This window comes from Ambystoma mexicanum, chromosome 1p (assembly GCF_040938575.1).
Source record: "Ambystoma mexicanum isolate Mex_15411 chromosome 1p, UKY_AmexF1_1, whole genome shotgun sequence".
In the NCBI taxonomy this organism is placed as follows: Eukaryota; Metazoa; Chordata; class Amphibia; order Caudata; family Ambystomatidae; genus Ambystoma; species Ambystoma mexicanum.
Genome location: NC_090921.1, coordinates 842,709,425 through 842,735,582, shown reverse-complemented (window position 1 = coordinate 842,735,582; position 26,158 = coordinate 842,709,425). Strand labels below are relative to the sequence as shown.

The window sequence follows — 26,158 nt, the reverse complement described above, 5'->3', positions numbered from 1 at the left end:
AGAGGTGCGAAACCAGCCTCAGGATCAACATCTTTGTGCCCTCAGCCGCTCCTGCAAATCACTCCGAGACCTTGTTACACAAAACCCCAGTGGGAGGCAGGATCTCTCAGCATCTGAAGGAATGGTGGGGCATTACCTCAGATGCTTGGGCACTGGAAACAGTAGCGCAAGGTTACTGTCGCCCCTTCCTAAAAAGGCCTCAGAACTTTCCACCGGGAACCAACTCTGTCAAAATTCCAGATCCGCTCCCGTTGCAGGAAATTTTAACCCTGCTGGAGAAAGGTGCTATAGAACAAGTACCTGTAGTGGAGAGGAACAAGGGTTGGTACTCCCCATACTTTCTCATCCCCAAAAAGGACAGAGGATTGAGACCCATCTTGGACTTAAGAAACTTGAACAAGTTCCTCAGGAAGGACAAGTTCAAGATGGTGACCCTTTCTCAGATCCTTCAGGCTCTCCAACTCCAAGATTGGTTGGTATCATTGGACCTTCAGGATGCTTACTTTCATGTGCCAATCCATCTCAAGCACAGAAAGTACCCGAGGTTTGTGATTGGCAATTCTCCCTATTAGTTTCGAGTTCTGCCATTCGGGTTAACCTCCGCCCGAGGGTTTTCACCAAATTAATGGCGGTGATGGCAGTGAGTCTCAGGAGAGGGGGGATTCACGTCTACCCCTGCCTGGACGATTGGTTGATCAGAGCAGGTTCTCCCGAGCAAGCTCAGGAACATCTTTCGATCACCTGCCACTTCCTTCCTGAAATTGAGGGAGAAGCCCAATTTGTGAAGTCCCACATGGTACCATCTCAAAAGCTCCAGTTTATCGGAGCAGTCTTGGATACTTCCTCGGGAAAAGCCTCGCCTCCCGAGGTGAGACCTCTCCACATTCTGCAGATGGTAACAAAGTTCCAGAATGCCCAGCATCTATCGGCCTTTGATTTTCTGAGGTTGCTCAGCCTCATGGCATCCTGATTTTCCTAGTACCAGAGGCCAGATTGAGAATGAGATCCCTTCAATCGGCACTCAGTGGTCCCAGTTCTCAGAGAATATGTCTGATCTTCTGCAAGTCCTGAGCGCAGTTGCTCAGGATCTACTATGGTGGGCTTGCAACGACAACATCCTCAAAGGGGAATCTTTTTGGCAACCATGGCCGGAGATAACAGTAGTAACGGGCGCCTCGCTCAAGGGGTGGGGAGCACACGCCAACGATCTGACAATCAGCGGTCGTTGGTCACTGTGCAGAGAGGCAATGCAGCTCTGGTTCTGGGCAATACGAGAAGGAATCTCTCTATCGGCAGTTCACCTATCCGGAGAGCAGAACACGCGGTAGACTCTCTGAGCAGGCAGAGCACAGTCTCCCACAAGTGGGAGCTAGCTCAGGAAGTCCTTCTGGAGACCTTCGCCCTTTGGGGAACCCCTCAAGTGGATCTGTTTGCTACCGGAAGTGCAACAGTACTGCTCAAGGGAGCTCTAGGAGATGCGTTTGTAGTGGAGTGGAAGTTCCCACTTCTGTACGCTTTTCCTCCAGTCCCCGTGATTACTTAAGTAATCAGGAGGTTGAGAAAGTTCAGGAAAACCATGATCCTAATTGCCCCGGATTGGGCCAGGCGGACGTGGTACCTGGACCTTCTGGACATGTCAATCTGCCCTTCAATACGTCTTCTGCAAAGAGAGTATCTTCTCTCGCAAGAGGAAGGTCGGGTTCTCCATCCAGAGGTCAAGACACTCAACCTTCACGCATTGTTTCAAAGAGGTTGAGATACAAGGATTGGGATCTTCCGGATGACGTTATGGAGATTTTGCTTTCGGCCAGAAGGCCAGCAACAAAATCTTTGTACCAGTGTCGTTGGAACAAGTTCAGTAACTGGTGCAAAGATGAGGATGTGGACCGTTTTCAATGTGGCACCGCAATGGTGCTTTCTTTCCTATTACATCTAGCCAGTCTGGGGCTCCAGATTGGAACAATGAAAGGATATCTTGCTGCGCTGTCCATTTTCAAGCGCTCCTCGGAAGAGGTTTCCTACTTCAAAATTCCATTAATCATTCAATTCCTGAAAGGGCTTACGAACGTATACCCTCGAGTACCTTTTCATGTCCCAACTTGGGATTTAAATCTAGTACTTAAGTTTCTAACTTGCATACCTTTGAACCTCTGCACTCTTGTCATTTGAGGCTTCTAACATTTAAAAACTGTCCTTCTTGTGGCCTTAACATCAGCCCGCAGGGTTAGTGAACTACAGGCTCTCATGTAAACCTCCATATAATACTTTTTACAAGGACAAGGTAGTTCTTAAAGTTAAACCTTCCTTTTTACCAAAAGTAGTTTCTGACTTTGTCACAAAAAATCATATTACCAACATTCTATCCTCCTCCTCATTTGGGCAAAGAAGAGGAGAGACTGCATAGGCTGGACCCCAAAAGGGCTCTGTTTTTACATTTCAAGAATGACAAAATTACGTCAAGATGACCTACTCTTTATAGGTTCTACAGGTCATAAATTGGGATTATCGGTGACAAAACAAACCATATCCCGCTGGATCATTCTGGCCATAATTGAATGCTACTGATTGGTGGGAAAGGACCCCCCAGATGGGCTGCGAGCCCATTCCACTAGGGGGATGGCTACTTCTGCGGCTCTGAAGAGGAGAGTTATTGCTGCGGATATTTGTTCAGCATGGAAATCGATGCATACTTTCATCAAGCATTATTGCTCAGATGCTGCCTCCTCCAATGAGGGATTATTTGCCAAGCCGGTACTTCATTCCGTCCATGAAAACAATATCTAGTACTCCCACCTAAAAAATTGCCACTGCTATGTGAGTCTATCATAAGATGAGGAATATGTGGGAGGACACAATCCATTCGAAGAGCAAGTTACTTACCAACTGTAACGTTCTTTCGACTGGATGTTCCTCCCACGTATTCCTCATTGCCCCTCCCAACCTACGCTGCAGTACAGTTTGCGTTTTCTTACACTTTCCTCTCACGAAGAGTGCATCAGTCATGAGGCACGCCTGGGTGTTCCTCCAATATTTCATCGAAAAAACAGAACTGAAGCCAACGGGCGCGGCTCGAGCCCTTTATACCATCAGTGACGTCGACAAGGTACAGAGCCCGTCGAGGGTCAATCGACGTCAAGACCTCCATTTTTTCAAAAGCAGCAAAGCTGCCGATAACAAATTTTCTGATGCTTGTTAATCTGCTTAGAATCACATGCTGTGCATATGGTCCGACATCCAGTGGTAACCGCGGAGTATTGCATCTCGTCTTTCGGGGGACCGAAAGGGGACGTCGGCATAGGCGTGTCTGAAACACTATCCCTATCGTGACGTGTGTAGTACCCAAAATCCCTCACGTGCCGAGGTCCCTCAGATTGTTTTTTTCCGCCCAGATAACTGGTCCCCCTACAGCTGAGCTCTTCATGAGACATTGTTTATCTTACCGAAATGTCGGTTTAAACCCTGTTAAATTACTTCGTCTATCAAGAACATCTTCGACGAAGACTGCGGGAGAACCGTCTACGGCTGTGGATTCCGACACCTAAGATCCGGCATTCGGACCTCCACGTGGTCGGGCCTTCTGGCCGGCCTACACAGTAGGGAGAGTGGGCTCGGGGTTTGCCATACTGCATTGATGTCTTTCCTCTTTTCCACTTCCTTCCCTTTTGGTCTGCTCACCCTTCCCTTCTGCTATGGAAAGGACTCCATTTAGATTCTGCCCTCTGTGAAGGGTCAGATATCCGTGGAAAGACGAGCACACTTCGTTTAGGCTGGTCTCCCCCTAGAGCACTAAAGTGGTGTTTGGCGAATAAACTCCTAAACCTAATCCCATAAGGAGCGCCGGTTGAAGCGGTGGGCCGCGTACGGTATGTCACGCGTGGAGCCTCCCTCCCCTGCCGCGACACCAGTCAAGAGTGACGGGGGTACATCGGATGACCAAATGCCCAACGTGGACGTTGTAGACCTTGAGGTGGATGATTCTAGAGCCGCCACGCCCGTCCCCGACCCTTCCAGGCTCGACTCCGGTCTTGCTACAGGGACGTACAATCGCACCACACAAAACGCACAACCCAAGCGTCGTCCTCGACGACATTGTCGAAGAAGGCGCAGGCGCCATCGGATTGATCTGGTCAGAAGCCTTCCCCGCATCCGCAGCAGCACATGACGACTGAGCTTAATAAACATAACAAAGGCGCTACTCCTCAAACAACACACGCCGAAGTTTCTGAACAAGAAACTTCGACTTTCAGGGTTTCCAAGGACCGTGCAGGCCCGAAAACTACGAGTAGGCCTCTACCCGGGAAACCATCATCGGAGGCGTTGTCCCCCGAAGATTCGGTAACTATCAGTAAGAGCATCAACAGGATTGCTACGGCGGTGGGCCTAGTACCGGTTTCGACCACAGTTATGGGCCAATCCGCCGAAAGATTTTCCACGGTTTTGGGAGACGACCCTGAGGACTCTTACGAAGAGAGCCAGGTACCCCTCTCAAGCACCCTGAGGAGATCCTCTGAACGCCTTAGGGCGGAGGACCCGGTTCCTGCTCTGCTGGGCCCATTTGGGTCATCCAAGTGGACCACGGAGCAATTTGAGGGGTATGTGGATCGGCAGCAGCAGGTTTTCGGGGCTTCTGATCAACCTCTGCCGAAAAAAGCTCGGGTAGACCTTAACCCTCATACACAAGTTGCCCAACATTTAGATGTTCAACACTATGTTGATTATCAAGAAGATGTCCAGGACACGTATAGAGACATCTATACAGAAGAAGAGGAGACTTCTTTTCTGGACAATTATGGGGAAGATCAAGGCGCAACGGACAACTGGGAAGACACCCAGCAGGACGATCACAATTCTGATATCGTTCGTTTGCCTCGACTCTTCCCCCATCCTCACTGGTTCGGCAGGCTCCCACGGTGGATGATCAAATGGCTTTCAACAACACGTTGAAAAAAGCAGCGAAATTCTTTAAAATTGCCACGCTTGAGGCATTGCCTGAACAGGATTTCGCGGAAAACATTATTAATGACCAGCCTCCGGCTAGCCAGTCTATCCCTCTCTTGAGCTCTGTAAAGAGACGGCTGGCCCCTTCTTTACTCACACCCGCTCAGACGAGGGCTGTGAACCCAAGGTTCGAAAAACTCTTCCGGCCCTCCCCCACCGACCCGCTTTACGTCAAAGGGCACGCAATCCCAGACTCGCTGGTGGTGACCAACACTCGCAAAAGAGCAGGGGTTCCCCTTGCCACGGGAGAGTCACCCCCAGACAAGGAGTCCAAAAGGTTGTATTCCTTAGGCAAACGGGTCACGTCGGCGGCTGCTTATACCGTCCGGATTGCCAATAACATGACGTTACTGGCAAGCTACGTCGAATGCCCAATTGATCCTACTCCAGGAAGGCCTTCAGGAGGTTCCGGAACCAACCAGAGCCAAACTTCTCACCATTGTCTCGGAGGGCAAACTTGCCAATCAAAATGTTGTAAAGAATACCCTGGACTCCGCAGAGACAGCAGGCAGGTCTCTCGCACAGGGTACTCTCCTAAAGAGACACGCGTGGCTGCGCACGTCGGGTTTCAGACCTGAGACCCAGGCATCCATCATCAACAAACCCATAGAAGAGGCCAACCTCTTCGGGAAGGCGGTAGACGATGCGTTGGAGACAGCCAAGAAGGAGCATGAGACTATTAAGTCGCTGCACCAAATTTCCCAAAAACCCTCTTCACAGAGGGGCAGCAATTCTTGGCGGTCCTTTCGAGGACAAGCCCGCGCCGCTCAAAATAATTTCGACACAGGCAACTTCAACTCAAGTCAACCGGCTGCAAGCCCCACTTACTACCCACAGAGGGGTCAGAAGCGCGGAAAGAATAGAGGCAGAGGCTCCAATTCCGGAGGTGCGTCAACCTCTGGTCCGAAATGACCACCAAGTTCAGGTCCCCTCCCATGTCTCCCCGGTCGGGGGGCGATTAACATCTTTCCTCAAGGCATGGGAGGTGATAACTTCAGACCAGTGGGTATTAAAGACGGTCGCCCACGCTTACTGCGTGGAATTCGCCCGACCCCCACAGTTCAGACCGCCGAAACATCGACTCCTTTCACCATAACATCTGCAGATCCTGGTCCAAGAGGTGGAGGCGCTGCTGGGAAAGGACGCCATAGAAGCCGTCCCGATTCTTCAGGTAAACAAGGGTATTTATTCAATATACTTCCTTGTACCCAAAAAGGATCTCACCATGCGTCCTGTTCTAGACCTGCGCCCAGCGAACAAGTTCATAAAGCCCCAGACGTTTTGCATGGTAACACTTCAAGAGGTGATCCCATTGCTAAAACAAGGGGACTTCATGACAACATTGGATATGAAAGATGCATACTTTCATATTTCAATGCTGCCAGCGCACAGAAAATTCCTAAGGTTCGTGATTCAGGACAAACACTACCAGTTCAAGGTACTCCCCTTCGGCATAGCCTCGGCGCCATGGGTGTTTACCAAGGTAGTGGCAGCGGCACACCTGCGCAGACTTTCAGTTCCAGTTTACCCTTACCTCGACGATTGGCTCATCACGGGGGACTTGTTCGACGTTTGTTTTTCGAACACCCAAAAGACAGTAGACCTACTGTTCAGCCTGGGATTTTCTATCAACGAAAAGAAATCCAGCTTAGTCCCCAGCCAAGTAAAACAGTTCCTGGGGGCTCTAATCCGCACGGAAGGCGGTCTAGTCTTCCCTTCCAGCGAGAGGGTTCAGAACATGCTCTCTCAAGTTCCTCAGTATGTAGCGAGTCGGAAGGTGACTGTACGCAAAGCTATGAGTTTGCTAGGGATGATGGCATCCTGCATATACATGCAGGAGTGGCTCAACAGCCAGTGGTGTCAGGCCAGCAGACAATGGGAAGATTTGTTAGTTGTATCGCCAGCCCTCGGTCTCTCTCTGCAGTGGTAGTCGAGGGAGAACCTCTTGAAGGGGAAAACCTTCACCATCCCTGCAGTGGAAGCCACTCTCACGACAGACGCATCTCTCACAGGGTGGGGTGGGGGGGGGGGGCTCACCTGCTTCAACAGACAGCCCACGGAGTGTGGTCCCCTCAGGTAGCGTCCAACCATATAAACCTACTAGAGCTACTAGCAGTGTTCAAAGCATTGAAAGCCTTTAAGGAGCACCTGCAAGGGAAGACAGTGCTGGTCCTAACCGACAGCACAACAGCAATGTATTATCTGAACAAGCAGGGGGCCACTTGCTCTCCAGGGCTATCCAAGCTGTCCCAAAACATCAGGATATGGGCTCTCAAACAAAAGATGTTCCTGATATCCCAACATGTTCCAGGGTAACTCAATCTTCTGGCAGACGTACTCGGCAGAGATTTTCCTCTGCCAGAAGAATACGAATGGCGTCTGCACGAAGACATTGCATCCAACGTCTTTGCAGAATGGGGGTTTCCAGAGATCGACCTGTTCGCTACTCAGGAGAATGCCCAATGCCCAGATTACGCCTCCAGGTACCCCCAGAACCGGTCCAAGGGGAACGGTCTCTGGATAACTTGGTCAGGGAAATTTGTTTATGCTCCCCCCCCCCCCCCCCCCCCCGACTCCCCTTCTGAACAAGATAGTGCACAAGATGCACCAGGAACCTGTCACCATGATTCTGGTGGCTCCCACGTGGGCCTGCCAACCCTGGTTCGCGCACTTGATGGAAATGTCCCTCTCCCCACCAGTCAAGCTGCCCTGCCCATACAACATGTTGTCTCAGGACAGGGGGGAGACTCTGCACCCATGCCCACACACTCTGAATTTAGCAGCCTGGCTCCTGAAGTCATAGAGTTTGGACATCTGCAACTCCCTCAAAGATGCATGGACATACTGAGGGAGGCAAGAAAGCCTAATACACGTTTTTGCTATGCCAGCAAATGGAAACGTTTTTTCATTTGGTGTAGTGCCAAAAGCGTCAATCCCAGTGATTGCTCGCCTTCACACATTGTGTTATATCTAACCCATCTGTTGGACTCTGGGATAGTCTTCAATTCCTTAAAGGTTCACCTAGCGGTGTTGTCAGCCTACACCACGTCACAGCAGAAGGTGTCGTGGTGGAAAATACCTGTGATTAAAGCCTTTATGGAAGGGGTTAAAATAATGTATCCCCCCCCCCCATCACTCACCCAGCCCCTGAGTGGGACCTAAATGTGGTTTTAACTAGGCTCATGGGACCCCCTTTTGAGCCTATGAATAAAGCTAGTCTGAAAGACCTGACTTACAAGACAGCCTTTCTAGTAGCTATCACTTCTATCAGAAGAGTTGGCGAACTACAGGCCCTCTCAGTCTTGGACCCCTTTGTTACAGTCCACAAAGATAAAGTAGTTCTGCGCACTCATCCCAGATTTGCACCGAAATTTATTTCGAAGTTCCATGTGAACCAGTCAATCGAACTACCCACGTTCTTCCAGAGACCTACTAACATGGCAGAAAGAAGCCTTCACACACTAGATGTGCGCAGGGCAGTCATGTTCTACATGGATAGAACTAAACCACTGAGGAAGAGTGAACAATTCTTTGTTTCAGTGGCAGCTGGTAGAGAAGGGGACCCTGTCTCTAAATCAGCAATATCAAGGTGGATTGCCAAATGCATCACACTGTTACACTCTTGCAAAGAGAGAACTGCCCTTCAAGCCTAGAGCACATTCTACTCGAGGCACTGGGGCATCCATAGTATTCATTGCAAATGTTCCCCTAGAGTCCATTTGTAAAGCGGCAACCTGGAGTTCTGTACACACCTTTACAAAACACTATTGCCTAGACACTCGTTCTAGGTCTGATTCTCGGGTGGGACAAGCAGTACTAAGACATCTTTTTTTTTCTACTGTTCCTTCTCACAACCCACCACAAACTCCGGGTACTGCTCGCTAGTCTATGCACAGCATGTGATTCTAAGCAGATTAACAAGCATCAGAAGACATGCATTACTTACCGTAAAAACATTTCTGATGATTGTATCTGCTTAGATTCACATGCGCCCTCCCTGCCTCCCCGCTCTGGGTGGAAGGAACACAGACTTCTTACTACTTTCTCTCTTCATGTACTCACTCACTATAGCCTTGGGCTCCCTCATGGCAGAAAAAATACAATCGGAGGGACCTCCCCGCGTGAGGGGTTTTGGGTACTACACACGTCACGATAGGGATAGTGTTTCAGACACGCCTATGCCGACGTCCTCTTTCGGTCCCCCGAAAGACAAGATGCAATACTCCGCGGTTACCACTGGATGTCGGACCATATGCACAGCATGTGAATCTAAGCAGATACAATCATCAGAAATGCTTTTACGGTAAGTAATGCATGTCATCATAAGATGCAGAATACGTGGGAGGAACATCCAGTCGAAAGAACGTTACAGTTGGTAAGTAACTTGTTCATCTTTTATATAAATATAAGGGTAAGTGCTTCTTTGTTGGGCCTGTTTAGCTAAGATTCAGAGTACTTGCCTACAGCTCGCATCTTCCTCTTAAAATAAGCCTGACTGCTCTGCCACACTACCAGGGTCCTGAGCTAGTACAGACTGATACTAAGAGTGTGGGATAGCTTACTAAAGTCTTACAGCCAGTAGGACTTTATGAAAACTCCTAACACTTGCACGACTTTCCCCTTACACCATTAGCATGCATGCATGCATGTGTGTGTCTGGGTGTTTGTGCACCACTTTCATAGAGGAACAAGTTGTCATTTGAAAGTAGAGTGCATGATCTAAGAAAATACATTGCTTGCTTCTCAAGTCTCACAAGCTGTGTGCAGTGCCTTTGGCATTACCTTTGCGTGCAGTGCATGTGTGCCTCCTTCTCACACCCACGCATCCTGGCTGCAGTGTGTGTAGGGCCAGCATGTTTTGCCCCATACCTCTGCAGCATCCCTGTACCATATGCCATGACCCCACAAACCCCCTCCCACAACATTATGTATTTAATCTTTGCTAAACCACTCGCACCTGTTCTCCTTTGCCAGGTCCCCTTGCAGTCTGCAACCTCCTTTGTCATGCCCTTTCCTCTGACCCCTGTAATACTCTCCATGCCCACCCGATCCAACCTCTGCATTCTCCTTCTGTTATGTTATGTTGATGTATACCATGCACCACTACCACCCAGGGGCAGTCTCCAGGTACTCACGTGGCTCTGCAAGAAAAGAGGGCTCGGTGTGCTAGTGAGGATAGGAGAATAAGATGGGTTCAGAACCAGGAGAACCAGGCATCTACGCATTGTCCTGCGTGTGAATTGGTTGTGCTGCCCGGTTTGTTGTAACCGTAAAAGTAACACTCCATGCCTCAGTTGTGTACTATTGTTTATGTTGGGTGTGTGAATCGTGTGTGGTTAGGGTGGAAGTATAATCGTGCTCACTGGTGTGTTTTATCCATAAAGAGGAATGAAGTGCATGGTTGTTTGTTACATGCCTGACTGAGTTGTGTTGGTGTGTGTTACAGTGCATTTGTGTGTGGTTAGGCTGGGGTTTTATGGATTGTGTGTACTGGTATGTTCTGTCTGAGGTTAGGTCCAGTGTCTCTGAAGTTTGAGTGCGAAAGTTAATGCTTGGTGCGTGTATGTACATCTTGGCCCATAGTCCACTTTGCTCAGTGCTGAAATGCCTCCATCATGTTGCTGTACCTATTGATTTCTCTTTTGCTTCCTCGTCTAGAGATCAAATTACTGCAGTTTCTTGTTCAAAGGTTTTGTCTGGTAGACACCTCCTATTTCTAGTAGACCGTATTACACTCCCTTTCCCTCAACCCCTGCCACCAAACAGTGACTCCTTTACCATCGAGCCACCTCTGTGTACCATACTTGGGGGAAGCATTCATTGGGGTTGAAGATGTTCTGCAGCAAGCATTCCTGCTGCCCATCATGGAGCCGTTCCGATTTTCGTGTGCGTGCGGCTGGTAGAATTACCACTCTTTAGACACCATTTACCAATCATACCTGGACCCAGATTGTGGGATATTATTCACTGCAGGGCATAGGTGTGAGTAGAAATAAATGTGGCATTGGTTAATTGTCTGCCATGAACTAGCCCCTACATTTACAGAATGTTATATGCTAGCCACTGCTCATTAGCTTTCCTTCAATCAGCTATTGAAAGCGGTGGGCAAGCCAGAAAGTAAGATTTATTTTTGTGGTCTTCATGAATTTCCTATTTTAGTTTTTCAAAGTTCTTTTCAGATTGTATACACACATCCCCAAGCGTACCTGCGAGTACCTGCCTTTTCACATACAGCTACTATCTACTTGTATCCTCCTTTAAAAATAGTGCTATGTTTGGTGCAAATATTCAATGAAATGATTATGTAATTTGATCTTCTAGTGCATTTTAAAATTCGTTTTATTTTACATAGTCCATTTTGGAATATTTGGAAGAGGAGCATGAGGTAGCGTTCATGACTGTTAAATTGGCCAAATAGCCTGCCCTTTTCTCCCTGTCAAATACTTTTGTTATTGTACAATTTAGTACTCCTAAAAACTGTAGGTATGCTAGTTTTACAATATTTTCTTTTGTAATACTAAGGGATACATTGATCTGTTCTTTAATGGTTTTCAATAGGCTGAAAAGCTACGTTAATATTTATTTTGTCTGTAGGCCTTTGATTCGTACTATCCGAAACCTCTTCAAGAAAGAAACATGGTTGTGGTTCCTGAAAAAGGTAATTTTTTTTGCATGCTCTGTTTGTTTGAAGGTGCTGTTGTTACCCCACTATGTCCAATGTTATTTGCAAAAGAATGCTGTGCAGTAAGTAATGGCGAATTTATGGCTCAGCACGAGGGGCTGTGATTTCTCAATATAGATGTTTGCTCTAACTTTGCCTCTAAAAAGTTCCTAATGTGTTTTGTTGGGGTTGGGTGAACACATGAAGCAAACTGAAAATGGACACACATTTGCCTTCTCCTGCCCTTAGCCGAAATGTCACCTTTAAAAAAGTATATAAAAACTATTTGTGCATTTCGTACAAGCTACCAGAATGTGCTTGAATAAATATTATTTTTCTTCGTTATAAGTGTTTTTTAAAAATCATATACATTTCATTTTCTGCTCTTTCCAGTACCACATCCAGTTTTCATAAACTGTAGTCTGCAAATAGTTCATAGTTCAAAATAGGCCCAGTTGGTTTCATAGTTCAAAATAGGCCCAGTTGGTATGCCACATTATGCCCTCTTAATATATCCTTGTCCTTTTCCATTAATTTTTCCACATATTAACGGGTTGCCATATCAGAATTATGGTCCTGGTCCACTAGAACTCATTTCCTCAATTGGCAGTAATGCATAGTGAACATGTCCGCCTCATACCATTTTCACATTTTTGATGGCTTCGTATTGTGCTGTTTTCCCATCCTTCACACCATAACTTTCAGCAGTGATGCAATTAACTTTGATCATGGCCACAGTGCAAAACAGTTGCAGTACTACTCACCCTGGCACTGTTGCATTAAATGTGCAGCTTTTAGGAAAAGCTCATGTTTTGCTTTGGTATTCGTGCTGACAGAGACAATTGCACAAACTTGGTCATTTCACTAAGCTCCGCTATTACAAATGCTGTCATAGTGCTACTACCAGCTTAAATACAGTTGGTACACCAGCCCATGTGATTGTAGTGGGTCAAAACATAGTCCTGCCATGCAGTCTTCCAATTTGATCACGAGCAAACACAGTATGTGTGTTGGAAGTGACAGTGACAATGAAATTGAATCTTTGCAACTCTTAAAAAAACATTGTGCTTAAAAAAAAATATACATTTAAAGCACTTTTCCCCATAACCAACCATTACAAAAAGACCTTCCCCTGCTTTAAATAAGTTAATATTTCCCACAATTTCCATTCTGTGCCAAAGTTAAATGCAAGTGTTTCCCGTTGCTCTACCAAAGTTGACTCCATGTAATTTTCCATTGCTTTGCCAAAGTTGAACCGGAGTGTCTTTCCATTGCGGTGCTTGAGATTGGCATGGTGAGAAGAGGTAGACCGACACAAGGATACAGTTTCAAAACCTTTTTGATACAAAGGGTTGGGATAACCCCTAACTTTCCCAGTGCTATATGGGAGTAATCTCAACGATAAAAAAATAATGGTCCACAGTTTGACAGTCAAAAACAAAAGCATATCTGCGTCTAACCTAAGCTTGCCCTCCCTTCTAGAAAGATACTGTGTAAGGGTTAGGCCAACATAAAAAAAAGAGGGTGTAGGGAAATGTCAGGATAGCACTGTAGTAGCTCTGAAGCTTTCTTCTCCAATGTTTTCAACAAAAATTGAGCTCCCATCCCAAAGCTTTAACTGCTCGGGATCACAAAATTTCCATACACTTAAATTATTCTCATAACTTTCATTCATACTTCTCCAGGCTTTCCTGTCCCCCAGATTCAACAGCCCTCTTGTTTCCACATTCCACTACTCTTCAGATACTTTTGGCTTTCAATCACTGTTCCACAAGTTTCACAAAGTTCAATTTAAAGGCTTTAACACAAGATTCTTTCACTCTTGATTCTCACTCCTGATTCAACAAGGGTTACTTTCCCCCAACAATTCCACAACTTATCACAGTTCACCCAATCTTCGTATCGGAGACTTTCGAATGAGCACGGTTTGGTCGTCTCTATGCATGACTGCTCCAAGACATAGGCCTTTCTGGGATCGTGCCACTGGCACGCTTTAATTCACTTGTCTTTTCAAATCATCAAATAGCCTCCAGAATGAAACAATACTGGTTTCCTTTTAGCTGAGGCAATGCTTGTTTTATCGTGGTTCTTTTCCTTACCACATGGGTCCCAGACACCTCTGACTTACTCATTAATTAGGGTCCCAGACCCTTTTTGCTTTTCTCCTACAAGTTCCACAATGCCCTACTCCCTCTAGACAATAGTGGACTGCATGTATTACCAACTGTTCATAATTTGTGGCTTCAACAGGGGTTCCCTTGCCCATACTTTCACAATTCCTGTTTCACTTTCATTTGTTTCCGCCTTCTCCTGGCTTTATTTCACTCCTTTTACTATATTGCTCCCAACACACCAGCTCCCTTCGGCAACGTCTTTTCCTTAACATTCAAATGCTTTCAGAAGACTTGGCTGGTAACATGGCTTCTCGCTAGTGCTGCTGGCACACTTTCTTTCAATCTTCTTTGTGCCGCTTTGCACGCTTTCTTTCAACCTTTTGTTTCACACACGCACCAGGTTTCCCTTCACATCAGAAACTCACCGGTCGCCACGTGCACTTTTTCCAGTGCTGGTGTCTGGGCTGCCCCTCTGACACTTGGGCCGTTCTCACGGCCTGGGAAATGAGCACTCCTCTCTCGAGCGCTGACACGACTTGACATGTCTGTCTCCTTGGAGAGACACTGCTCCCTCGCCACGCTATGTCCATCATGACACCACGGGCCAGCGTCTGTGCGTCCTGTTCTCCGTCTGCCTTCTCTGGCTGCTCTGGTCCTTTCTGCCTGGCTTCCTGCTCCCACAGTTTTCTCTGCATGACCACTGCTTCTTGGAAAAACTGGCTTGGGACTAAAAAGGGATGCCCTGCTGGACTCCACCATGCAGCCTCCCTCCTACTCTCCCAACTGCTTCTTTTTCTACTCTCTCAGCAGCCTGCTTTTATACACCTGGGTAGTATAAAGGGGCTGCTGGTTTGTGGTCCGGGTTGTGCTTGCCTGACGTTCAATATCCCAATTAAAAGGACATGCCTGTCCTTTAGTTCTGAAAGAGTCAAGTGGAATCAGGTGAGTATTCAGTGTAAAATGCCTGATCCTGCCTGACTCTAATTATGGGACAACCGAATGGTAGCGGGTGGCAGTCTTTTTCCTGTGTTTTTATAGGTATGCCTCACTACTCGGTTGCCTCTTCTTCCCAGTATTAGTTGGAAATGGGGAGGTGGGTAACTGGATAGGACTTGGAGCAGCCCATGAAGGCAGAAGGAATGTCGAGTGGGGGGGAGGGATGTAGGAAAAAGAGGGTTACTATGTCTCACCTTCGGGCTCCTCTTTCCTCAATCCTTGGGGAGTAGGTAGAGGAAAACCGTCAGGTTTTTCACAGGTGCCAAAGTTGATTCTAGGTGATGCTAGCTTTCACTCCTCGCCCTGCTGGCCCCTGGACTTGACACACCCACCCCACACTCCTCCCCCCCCCCTTCCTGCCACCCTTCACCACCCCCATGAAGCTGACATTTCACCATACAAAAGGCGACTCAGGCAGCTCACTGGCATGCCACTCTCCAGAACACCTTCAGTACTAGTCGGCCCCCACCTCATACAACTCGCCCCGCCTGTTCAACTCCACCTCCGACCCCTCCCAGCACAGAAATAAGGCAGCTCTCTGGCACGCATCGACTCTGCGACTCCCGCATCGACTCTGCTTCCTTTTTCGAACACACAGAAATGTTTAAAGATTTTCTAAGGTTCACTTTGGATAATAATGTGTTCATTTTGAAAATGTGTTATACACCCAGAAGAAACAGAAGAAAGGAGTGGCAACGGGGGCCAAGTACGCGCCCTCATTGGCCGATCGTTTCATGTCCATCTTTGAAGAACACCACATCTTTGTGGGTATCACTGATCAGGCTCTGGCCTGGCTGACCTCTTTCCTCTCAGATCGACCCTCCCAGGTCCAACTTGGGTCCTTCCTTTCATCTATCTTCCTCTCTACCTGTGGTTTTCCCCTGGGGTCTAACCTCTCGCCCTGGCTTTTCAACCAATACCTGGCAACTCTCGCCCACTGCATTGCCATTTTCTGCTCAAATTTCCAGTGCTACGCTGACGACACAACTCATTTTCAGGCTGCCCTCTGCCACCTCCTCTACCATCTCTGATTGCCTAACTGCCATTCAAGATTGGTGTGCCGCCAATGATCTTTGTCTGAATGTCAGCAAGGCAGAGATCCTCATCGGCACACCTTCACCATCCTTTCCACTCACTCTCTGGCCGGCCTCCCTTGGCCCTCCTCCTACCCCCACCTGCGAGGCTGATGACCTCGGGGTCATCTTTGACTCCACCCTTTCCTTCTCCGCCCACATCTGAGGTCTCTAAAAAGTCAAATTTCCGACTGCACCTCCTCAGAGGTACTCTGCCTTTCCTCTCCTTCCCCCCAGAAGCTCATGGTATCTGTAACGCTCACCTGGCTCCCACGGAGGCGCTGACCTGGTCTGGATTGCTGTGACCTCTTCAAGCGTGATGCGCAGGATTCGAAACACCGACTGAACTGGACCCCCAAATCTGGCTTGTCTGGCCCGTAGAAAAATCTTTCTGTAGGTGGAGAAAGGGGATTAACTGACTGCTGAGTATTGTGATTGCTTCCCACCTCCCCTTTGCTCTTCTCTGACCACCTCCGAAATCCCCAGTCAAGGCTCACCTTAATGTTTGAATGGATGAGCTCTCCATCCTGCTTCTGGTGCAGGGGCGCGTATTTGACCAGTTACTTCACTGGTTTTGGAAGGCAAAATGCCGTATGTATGCAGTTTAAAAAGTTCCAGAGTAGAGTCTTCTCTTTGTTTGCTTTTCTTAACCTGCGATCTGTCCTTATTTTCAGGTGCAGAGTGGAAGTGATGCTTCGAGGGATATTGCCAGAGATAAACTCAGGAGTTCGTGATAAAATGATCCCTTTAAATGTCTTTGAATCCCTCTAGTAATGTCTTTCTTTTTTTCCCCTTAGGGGCCGGGGTGCGGTACCAGGCCAAGAAGTGGCGCCGACCCGAAATGAGGAGTGGTTCCGTCAAATATGGCCAGGTAAGTTTTGTGACGGAAAATCAGGCTTTCCTCATTTGTTCCTCCTGCTCACCTTTTTGTCTCTTCTTCTCCCCTGCAGGTGCAGAGATGTGGCGGAATGCCCAGAAGGTCGCGTTGGATAGTGAAGAGCCCACGAGGCAGGTGAGTGATGCTCGGCGCTGCCACAAGTAGCGCGATGCTTTTAAAGAATGACTATCTTCAGGATCGCTGGCGTGATGGTTCCGGACACAGGTAGGAAGTTAGATTAAGTTCTTGGTTTTCACCTTTTCTCTTCCCTTCCTTCCTTTCAGGTATCCCAAGATCGAGGCGGGCGTGGCTGGAGGCAAGATGCAGGAGCAGGCACGGTGAGCGTTCAGCTGCTAGATGCAGAGCAACGCGAAACACGTGTGGCAGTCCGGGCGTGGTTTAAATAGCCTTGGAAGAAGTTCCAGGTAAGTATTCTTCCACGGTCCCCACCCAAGTAAAATAGTTCCTTTGATAAAATAGTCCCTCCTAAGCCTCATTTGGCTTGAGGCTTCATGCAGCATGGTCTGCGTCAGGTAAGTGCACCAAACACCCTCTTTTATGAGCCTGGCGCCTATGGCGCCAGGACTGATGTCCAACATGAGCCTGGCGCCAAAGAGCCCCTATTGGGGGCCGCTGGGCTTTTACCTGAGGGCATGATGCCTGCTCCCGGGGGTGCTGGGCCTGTCCTGTTGCTCCGGGGGTAGGCATCATGACAGTATCTCAAGCTCTGGTTCTCTCTAGCTTGGACTATTGTAACAGCCTCTTTCTAAATCTACCTGCCTCTACTCTCCGCCCTCTGCAACTAATCCAGAACAGGACTGCGAGACTTGTCCTTGGCCTCAAGCCCTGGGATCGTATCTCTCCAGCTCTGAAATCTCTCCACTGGCTCCCAGTGGATGCAAGGATTAAATTCAAAACCCTCTGCATTGCCCACAAGGCTTTCTTGGGCCTGGGTCCAAAATACCTTCAGCTATCCCTCTGCAAATGCCTCCCCTCTCGAGCTTTTCGCTCCTCTACCTCCAACTCACTCAGGGTCCGTCGTTTTTCTAAGAAACAAGCTGGGGGTAGATCGGTCTTCGGCTGGGGCCTCCCTCTGGAACAGCCTCCATGCCACTCTCAAACTTGAGGAGAACCATCTCCGGTTCCGGAAGCACCTCAAGACCTTCCTCTTTTCTTCTGCCTTCGCTCCCCCACTCCCCTGCTGATCTGTTCTCTCTTGGCACCGTGCACCTGGCCACCCTCTGTCTTTTGGGCCCAGGTACCTGCTCATCATGCCTCCCGCACTGCCTCCGGGCCACCCCTTGCATTGTGGTCTGTATCTGTACCCATACAGCCCCCCCTTTTTCTTCCTGCACTTATCAGACCTACCCTGTCTGCTGCCTTAAACCTAGCACTTGCAAATTGCTGGCTGCATTACCACTGTTTGTTGCCTTTATTATTTATTTATTATTTATCTGGTTCTCCTCTGCTTCGCACTTTCCACCTCTTCCCCCTTCCACGCACTTTTCCCCTCCCCCCTCTCCCATGCACTTGCGCGTTCTCAATGTCACTGGGCCTAGTAAGATCGCTGTTTTGTTCTCCCATGTTCCCCTCCCTTGCCTTGTCGCGCTCTGAAACACTTGTGTACGAGCGCGATAGAAATAAAATATCAATCAATCAATCTTTAGCAATAATGAATACAAGGACAATGTGAATTTAGGGAAACGCCATATACATGATGTTTTGATAATTTGAAAGGGCACGAGTGATGATTTTGTATCTTTTGAAGAACGTCTCAATTGCAATACATTTGGTATCCGACTAACTGGTGAATGTAACAGCGCGTCCATTAACTTTTTAGACCTCAGTCTCAGGTTGCAGGAGTGCACCCAGTGGTGATGGGCCGGCTGGCTGTCTGGCAAAGGCGGCCGCCCTGCTGTGTTTGACGGCTGGGCTGGGGTGGGTGGGGGAGGCCTGCATGAGGGGTGAGGCTTTTTGGCTTGGGGGGGGGGGGGGCGGAGTCGACAAGGAATCCGAAGGGCTTGGATGGACCGCCTGCTGCAAATACTGGACCTTTGGTTTTTCCGGTGGGCCGCTGCTGCTGTGCTGGGGCTCCAAATTTGCCTCGACTGCAGAGGCCCTGCAGGGACGACTCCTCCCCTTGGGTTGGTAGGGCCAATCGGCTCTGGGGTAAGCTCGTCTGTACATCCTCTCAGAGCTGGTTGTGCTTCGTTGCTGCTGCGGGAGCCGAAGTGCCGGGGAGACGAATACCGGATTGTAGTGCATCGCTTTTGAGTCAGACCCGAGCTGCTGGATGGTCTGCCGGACTCCCGTTGTGCAGGACAGACCGGGCCTGGGCCGCCTCGGCAGGGTGCTGGACCCCGGATGCAAGGAATGTCCAGAGTGGTATCCGAGAGTCCACAGTGTTGCTATTTGCAGAGACGCTAGGAGCTGAGGCCACGAAGTGCCGCTGATTAGAGGTTTGTCCTTTTCTGTCGCTGACAGTGCCGTTGTGTTGTAGGAGTCCCCAGAGGTCTTCCCTCTTGTCCCCACGGCTAGGGCTCCGGAACAACATGATCTGCGGAGCTGCGCGGGAGCAGGGCCCGGCTGCTGCAGTTTCTTCTAGCCAAAGGTGCCGTAAAGTCTAGGAACTGAACTCTTGTGGTGGCCTTGCTTGGTCTCCATGCAGACTTGTTTTGGTTGCCTCTGTAGAGCTCACAGCTGCTTTACCTCACGGGCCTGAACGGCTTGTGGCCCTGCATTGATTCTACTTTTTCTACAAAGACTTCTAGAACATTGTGCAGGACTTTTCACCTACGAGGAGTGCTTCAGCTCACCTAGACTTTTGCCCAGTTGGCATTGGCTGGCTTGGCTCCCTGGATAACTCTTCTTTCCTCCGACATTGTGTTTTACCTTTCCTTCCAGGAAGGGGTTAACTTACTTTGCATTGGGGGTTCAAAAGAACTTACCTGCTTCAGAATATTTGTGTGATCTCTTGTTTTGTTCCATAACCCTTTTCTTTGACATGCTTAACAGTATTGCTCTAAATGCAACAGTGATATTTTGATGTCCACGGTGTCCTAGCTATTTAGGTCTAAAATGGTGGGCTCTTTCTTTTTTCACCATTTCTTGTGTGTTCGCTGTTTCGTTGTGGGCAGGAATCCTGTGGATTCCCCACCCAACCGCAAGAGTGTTGGAAAGGCAGGAAGCGAGGAAGGAGTCAAACTATGCAGCCCTTTGTTTTCCACCTTGCCTGAAAGGGAACAACTTCCAGTGGGGGAGGGGGGAGGGTGGTGGGACTGGCTGTCCTGATTGGACAGCCAGACCGCTCCTTTCTGTAAAATGCGGGAAAGAGAATGCACAGATTGTGCTGTAGTTCCTGATAAAAACTCAGAACCTAGACGCTGCTGCCAAGTCGACCACTGGAGCTGAAAATGAAGAGGAATATTAAGAAACGAAGGGCGTAGCAATATCCAGCGACCAGGGAGCCTGCTGTGTAACCAGAGCCTGCTGTTACCCTTCCTTCCACTTGACCTGGGGATACCGATACGGATGACCCAGAGCCTGGTGAGACTCACTAGACTAGGCATTTTAAGCCAACCCACGTTGTGCTGCGACCTTGCAGGGCTGCAATACCGCAATATCCTGGGACCTCGAGCCGTTGTGCGGTGCACTGACTTCCGAATCTTGCTGAAACTTTGTGGGCATTCTGCTGGACCTCCAGCGACGTGAATAGAGTCCAAAAATTCCCCTCATCAGAGTGCTAGACCTTGAAAACTGTTGGGTAAGAATTGGTGCAGTCACACTGTGTGAGACTACCCAAGACTTTGGTATTGGGTAGCCCAAGAGGGCTAAATGTGGGCTGTAGAGCTGTACAAATGAAATATGTCAATACAAGTAAGCAAGTAACATTTACAATCAGGATTTCAGTTGCAAATAATTATTTATTTAGCATCCGTTTTAAATGAGCATTCTTTAAAAATGCAATTGTTTGTAACGGTTCAAGTAAACTTTGGAAATACTTTTCAGAATCAATAAAGCTGGTGAATATTCTTTGGATATGCTCAATAAATTTCTCCTACACCCTGAAGTGACTTCAATTACAAGAATATTATTGGCATTTATATATCACACCAATATACTTTGTAGAGTCTGAGTTGCAGAAAGGAAGGGTTAAGGAAAATAAAAATGTTAGAACAATGTCTTAAAGTGAGGACGACTGAATCCTCCAATTAAATCTAGGGGAGCCTTTCCCAGCAGTAACTATAGTCCACAAACTACAACCCATAGAGGGACAATGCAATGCCAAAGTCAATGGATTTAGAGGAGTGCCTTTAGGAAGCCAGGACAGCCAAAGTCATTTGGACAAAGTCTCTAGTTCTGATGCACTTTTTGGATAAAAGTCTTTCACGAAGTCAGATTGTTCAAAAGGAAATCAGTGAAGACGCACAAGCTGTTAAGCGTGTTAGGGAGAATTCTCAGAAATGTGCGAATTCTTTTACCTTGGAGACCCCCAGCTCTTTTCCTGGACTTTAGAACTTTGAATTTTTATCCTGGAGAGAGTGAGACCTTTTTTCCACTCGTATATTTTTCTGTAATTAAAACAGTGTTTCTTTTGGTTTTGGAGTCTGACGAACTCCATAGGCATCATCTGTTTACATTGTGACACACCGCACCTTCAGTACAAGGTTTAAATACCTTCTCTTGGTTAAACTACTGTTTCCAAGAGCAGTGAAGTGAAATTGACTTTACTTACATTTGTAATTATCTAGACCCAGCGCGCACTATCTTACAATGGGGTCCTGGAGGGGTTACTTAGTATCCCCTTTGTCTAGTTTCTCATGTACTCTTAACATGCACCACACTTAGGATTCTGAACTCTAGCTTGCATCGCATCTAGATAGAAATGTTATTCTTAACATGCACCACACTTATAATTCTGAACTTTAGCTTGCATTGCATCTAGATAGAAATGTGAATGTCAGCATGTACCGCACCTAGATGGAATCCCATAACTGCAAGGACAGCAATGCCAACTAACCAACTAACAATTTCATCCCTCTGCATACACCTCTCAAACTCTAACCAAACACAACCACAAGCCTAAAACGCAGCAATCCGCACAAACTTATCAACGGTGCAACAACAAAACAAACCACATATAGACTTGCACAACAGCACCCGACTACTGACCGTAAAACACCCCAAGCCCAGTCAACGGACCCACCGGGCTGAGGCTGCCAACAGCACATCACTGCTCTTTTGCACTTTTCCAGCTTATACCCACTAACCCACCCCCTGTCCTCCCCTTTTCAGAGCCACCAGAGCGCCAGGGGACCACTTCGGTGGTGATAGTGCGCGGTACACATGTCCTTTAACATTCATTTCACAAGGGAAAATTGAGACAAAACATTACGCAAGCCTATTGAGGTCAACGGCACATTACATGCAAAAATATGTCATTGCAAAACCACTGTTGAACATATTCCGGCTGGGGAATTCTTTCGGGCACGTCGTAACTGTAGCTCTGATACTACTTACTCACAGGAAAGTGAACTCCTAACCAAGAGGTTTAGAGAAAGAGGCTACCATAACACCATAGCCAGGGCCTGCATCAAGATAGATAAAAAATCAAGAACAGACATGCTTGAACCCAAAAATCCTGATGAATCAGCTAGAACCCCCAGAAATAATGTGGAAATTGTTACTCAATACTCAACAGATGCTCACATCCTATACAGGATTGTGCACAAACACTGGAACCTACTTAAACCTGACAGTGACATTAGGCCTTTCCTTAATGAGAAACCATCCCTTGTCTACACGAGAGCACCCACCTTCAAAAACAAACTGTCACTTCTCTCATTACTGATTCTAAACCTAAAGTTACTAATTGGCTGATACCGGCAAAAGGTTTTTTTTTTAAATGTGGTAACTGCTCTATATGTAAGTTTGCACATCCGGATTGCAGTGATTTCACCTCACATTTGGGCATCAAAACTAACGTCACCGTCTTCATCAATTGCAGGACCAAATATGTGGTCTATGCAGTTTTCTGCGTCTGCCTGACAGTATATGTGGGCAGCACTATCAGGCAGCTCCACAATCAAATTCAAGAACACATTGCAAGCCTCAAAAAAACAAGACTTACCATTAGCACTTCATTGGCAGGAATGGCATCAGATGGACAATGTTAATGACATCCGATTTATCTGCCTCAAGAGGGCCTCCCTGGGCAAGAGGGGAGGCTATCTCCAACTCGAACTCAGACAAATGGAGGCCAAACTTATTTGTAACCTACATTGAGTACAGTATGGACTAAACGCTGAACACGAGATTAATGTCTTCCTTTGAATTTCAGAATTTTTCTTTCCTGACATTTGTTACCAATTTTATCTGTTTTATGTTTGAGATATGGAAAGCAATGGCAGTTTGCTTTCTAATTTCCTTTCGACCTTCAGATTCAGTTTACCTTAATAAGTAATAGATATTGTGGTGAACCTACCAGTACATTCAGAAGATCATCACTTTATTATGCCATAACAGTACGGAGCCCAGTGATGCATGACCAGTCGTTATCTTTTGATATCTGAACATGGATTCATACCATGTCCATGTTTATACTACTTTCATAGCTATATACATTGTCATCTTCCTTCGATTTCTGAACATGGATTCATACTTTGTCCAATTTTATACTATTTGCATAGTTTTATACTTTGTTATACATGAATATATCAATTGCATAACCCTTGCACATATATTTGACCATATACGTTTACCAGTATATTCTATTCTTCATTTTGCACCAGCATACCAGTGCGCACTTACTCGGCACTATTTAGGCCTATGACGCGGATTCCAGATGTCATTGCCGAAACTGTACATGCGCGTGACGTCACACATTCGCGTGTGATGGCTTTGTTTACACCCTGATAAGGATTCCAAGATGGTGCGGTTTCGTACTGAAGCGCACACAGGCTTTATCCCTCACAATAATTTAATACAGGTAATGTCACTGGGATCGCTATAATCCCGAACGTTTGTAAATCTCAATTTTAGCCTCTAATCTTACAATAGTTGTTACAACCCATTTATATAGTTTATAGCTATTGGGACTTTGGAGAACCTTTTCAATTGCATTTATGCGGGTCTGTTATAAGAATAAGATTTCCTACAACAATTTAGAGTAGACCAAAGAGTACATAAGGTGAGCCATTTAACGTAACCACACTGGTATCTTATGTGACATGAGTAGCTGAGCAATCACTGTTATCTACCATTCCACGGACAACTGGGTCCTAATCATCGGTTCTTTGTTATACAGACCACATGTCCAACTGCAGTCTTATTTCTCATTGTTGGTTTTGAACTACAGTTGGACTATTCGCAGCAGCACTTCCTACCTTAGGACTGCCTTACATTTATGCCAGGGTAAGACCCCTTCTTTATACGGTTTCTTCTTGCCATCCTTTGTCGTTACCCTTTTACACATGACTTCACACATGCATACACAGAGCTCTTATTGTATATCTTTATTCTTATTTTTCCCTTGGCTATAGGGCAATTGCTAAGAGCTTTCTTGTGAGTTCATAAATTCACCACTCCATTTGGGTGTTTTATTGGGTTTGCATGGCTGAGACTATTGGGTAACTGTGCAACACCGTCCCTTATTTGCATTAAGAGTCTGATCCATCAAGCAGATGCAGCATCACTGGGCCCTGAATGTTTTAGTTTTGTTAACAGGCACCTCTTCCAGGATTACATTTAGTAGGTGATCTTTGATCAACTCACTGTAGCTTTCATCAGATCTCGAACTGTACAATTTCTGGCCCTCCTCCACCATTTAATGTGATGTTGGTATACTTGCATGAAAGATGACGAAGTATACAAATCGAATTGTTATGATATTCTAAATCGAATTCTTTTTGCCCGCCCATGCTCATTTCCTCCGTTCCCACCTGTCTCTGATTTGAACTTGGGTATGTACAGCCCTTTTGATCTTTTATTTAAGGTGGGTACATAACATGATACTGTGTTCTTTGTGTAATATGTCTGGGGATGTAAATCCTCTTTTTCTGTATTTTTTTTTCCTTTCTTACTTGTGGATCATAACAATTTTTGCTTTTGTATCACATGTCATTTTTGGTTTATATTCCCTTTATCATTGCTATTTTGAATATGTATCACAGCCTTGAGGACGACCGAATGGTCGAAACACGTGTCGGCTGTAACAAGATTAAAATCACCATTCACTCATTTGAATGATTGTATCAGAATTGATGTTTGTAATACTTAAGTAATTGTCCATAGTTCAATTCTGTATTTGACTACACACCCCTCACTGTTTTGTAACATTTTACACCTTTCAATTGATCAAGTGCCTTGTTTATTTTATTGTTTACTTGTTAGGCGCTTATACAGCAAATAAATTCTGTTTCAAAGCACCCACAGGGTAACGGGGAGGGAACATGGGATTGCAGTACAATTAAAATATACAAGAAATACAGTGGAGCAAGGGATGGCCAAACCGGCTATGCCTTGTGAGCATTCAGAACGTGCAAGTGCAACAAGGAAGAGAGCAGTGGGGTAGGTGCTGGGGTGTGTGCGCTCGAGGGTGAACCACAGATAAAGTGCATGGTATGGTAAGTGCTATGTGCCAAGGGGCCGCGTTGGGTGGAAAAGTGCGAGTCTCCAGTGCGGAGGGTGTGCCGAGGTAAGTGCTGAGGATAGACTGAAGCTGGGGAGATTGGGTGTGAGTGGTCAGTGGTCCCAAGAATGCACAAAGGCCCAAGACACCAATCACAGCAACTATGAGATTAGAAGAGCAGGGAAGGAGGAGGAAAAGAGGAAGGTATTGAGGTGCTATCAAAACTTAAGACAGTCCTGCTCAAGATGCAGAGGGGCGGGGGCTGTTCCATCGAAGGGGTCCAACTGAGGAAAGCGAATGACCTCCTGCTCTGTTTAGTGAAACGTTTTACACACAGGGAGTTGGTGCCAGAGGAACGTTGAGGTCTGGAAGGAGAGTATTTTGTAAGAGAGAGTTGCAGATAGTGTGGTCCCCGGCCCCAGACAGCCTTGTGGATGATGCAGATGGATTTGAATTTGATCCATGCAGCAACCGGAAGCCCGTGGAGACTTTATGGGGCAGTAGAGATGCAGTCCCTGGGCTTACGGCCAAGGATAAATCTTGCTGCTCTATTCTGGATTAGCTGAAGGGGTCGGAGAGTGGAAGAAGGTAGGTTGAGGAGAAGGTTGTTCCAATAGTCGAGCCTAGAGAGAACCAGGGCTCGGGGGACATTGAGCTTCTGGAGGAAAGGGAGAATTCCTTTGAGAAGGCACAGTTGAAAGTGGGACTTATTAGCAATGTCCCAAGTTTGAGGAAGGAGAGAGAGGAGTCGGAGGACGCCAAGGTTTCGGGCTTTAGAAGGAGCATGGGGAGAGCACAAGGTGGGAGGCC

At 47.1% G+C, this 26,158-nt stretch overlaps 1 protein-coding gene across 1 annotated transcript in view; it reads left to right on the top strand.

Annotated features, from left to right (window-relative positions):
- Positions 1 to 26,158, top strand: part of CENPN (centromere protein N) — a 270,163-nt gene that overhangs the window by 127,691 nt on the left and 116,314 nt on the right. Inside the window, exon 8 of the mRNA XM_069652847.1 lies at positions 11,593 to 11,656. Coding sequence (XP_069508948.1) covers positions 11,593 to 11,656 — 64 coding nt within the window. The remainder of the gene's footprint in view (positions 1 to 11,592; positions 11,657 to 26,158) is intronic.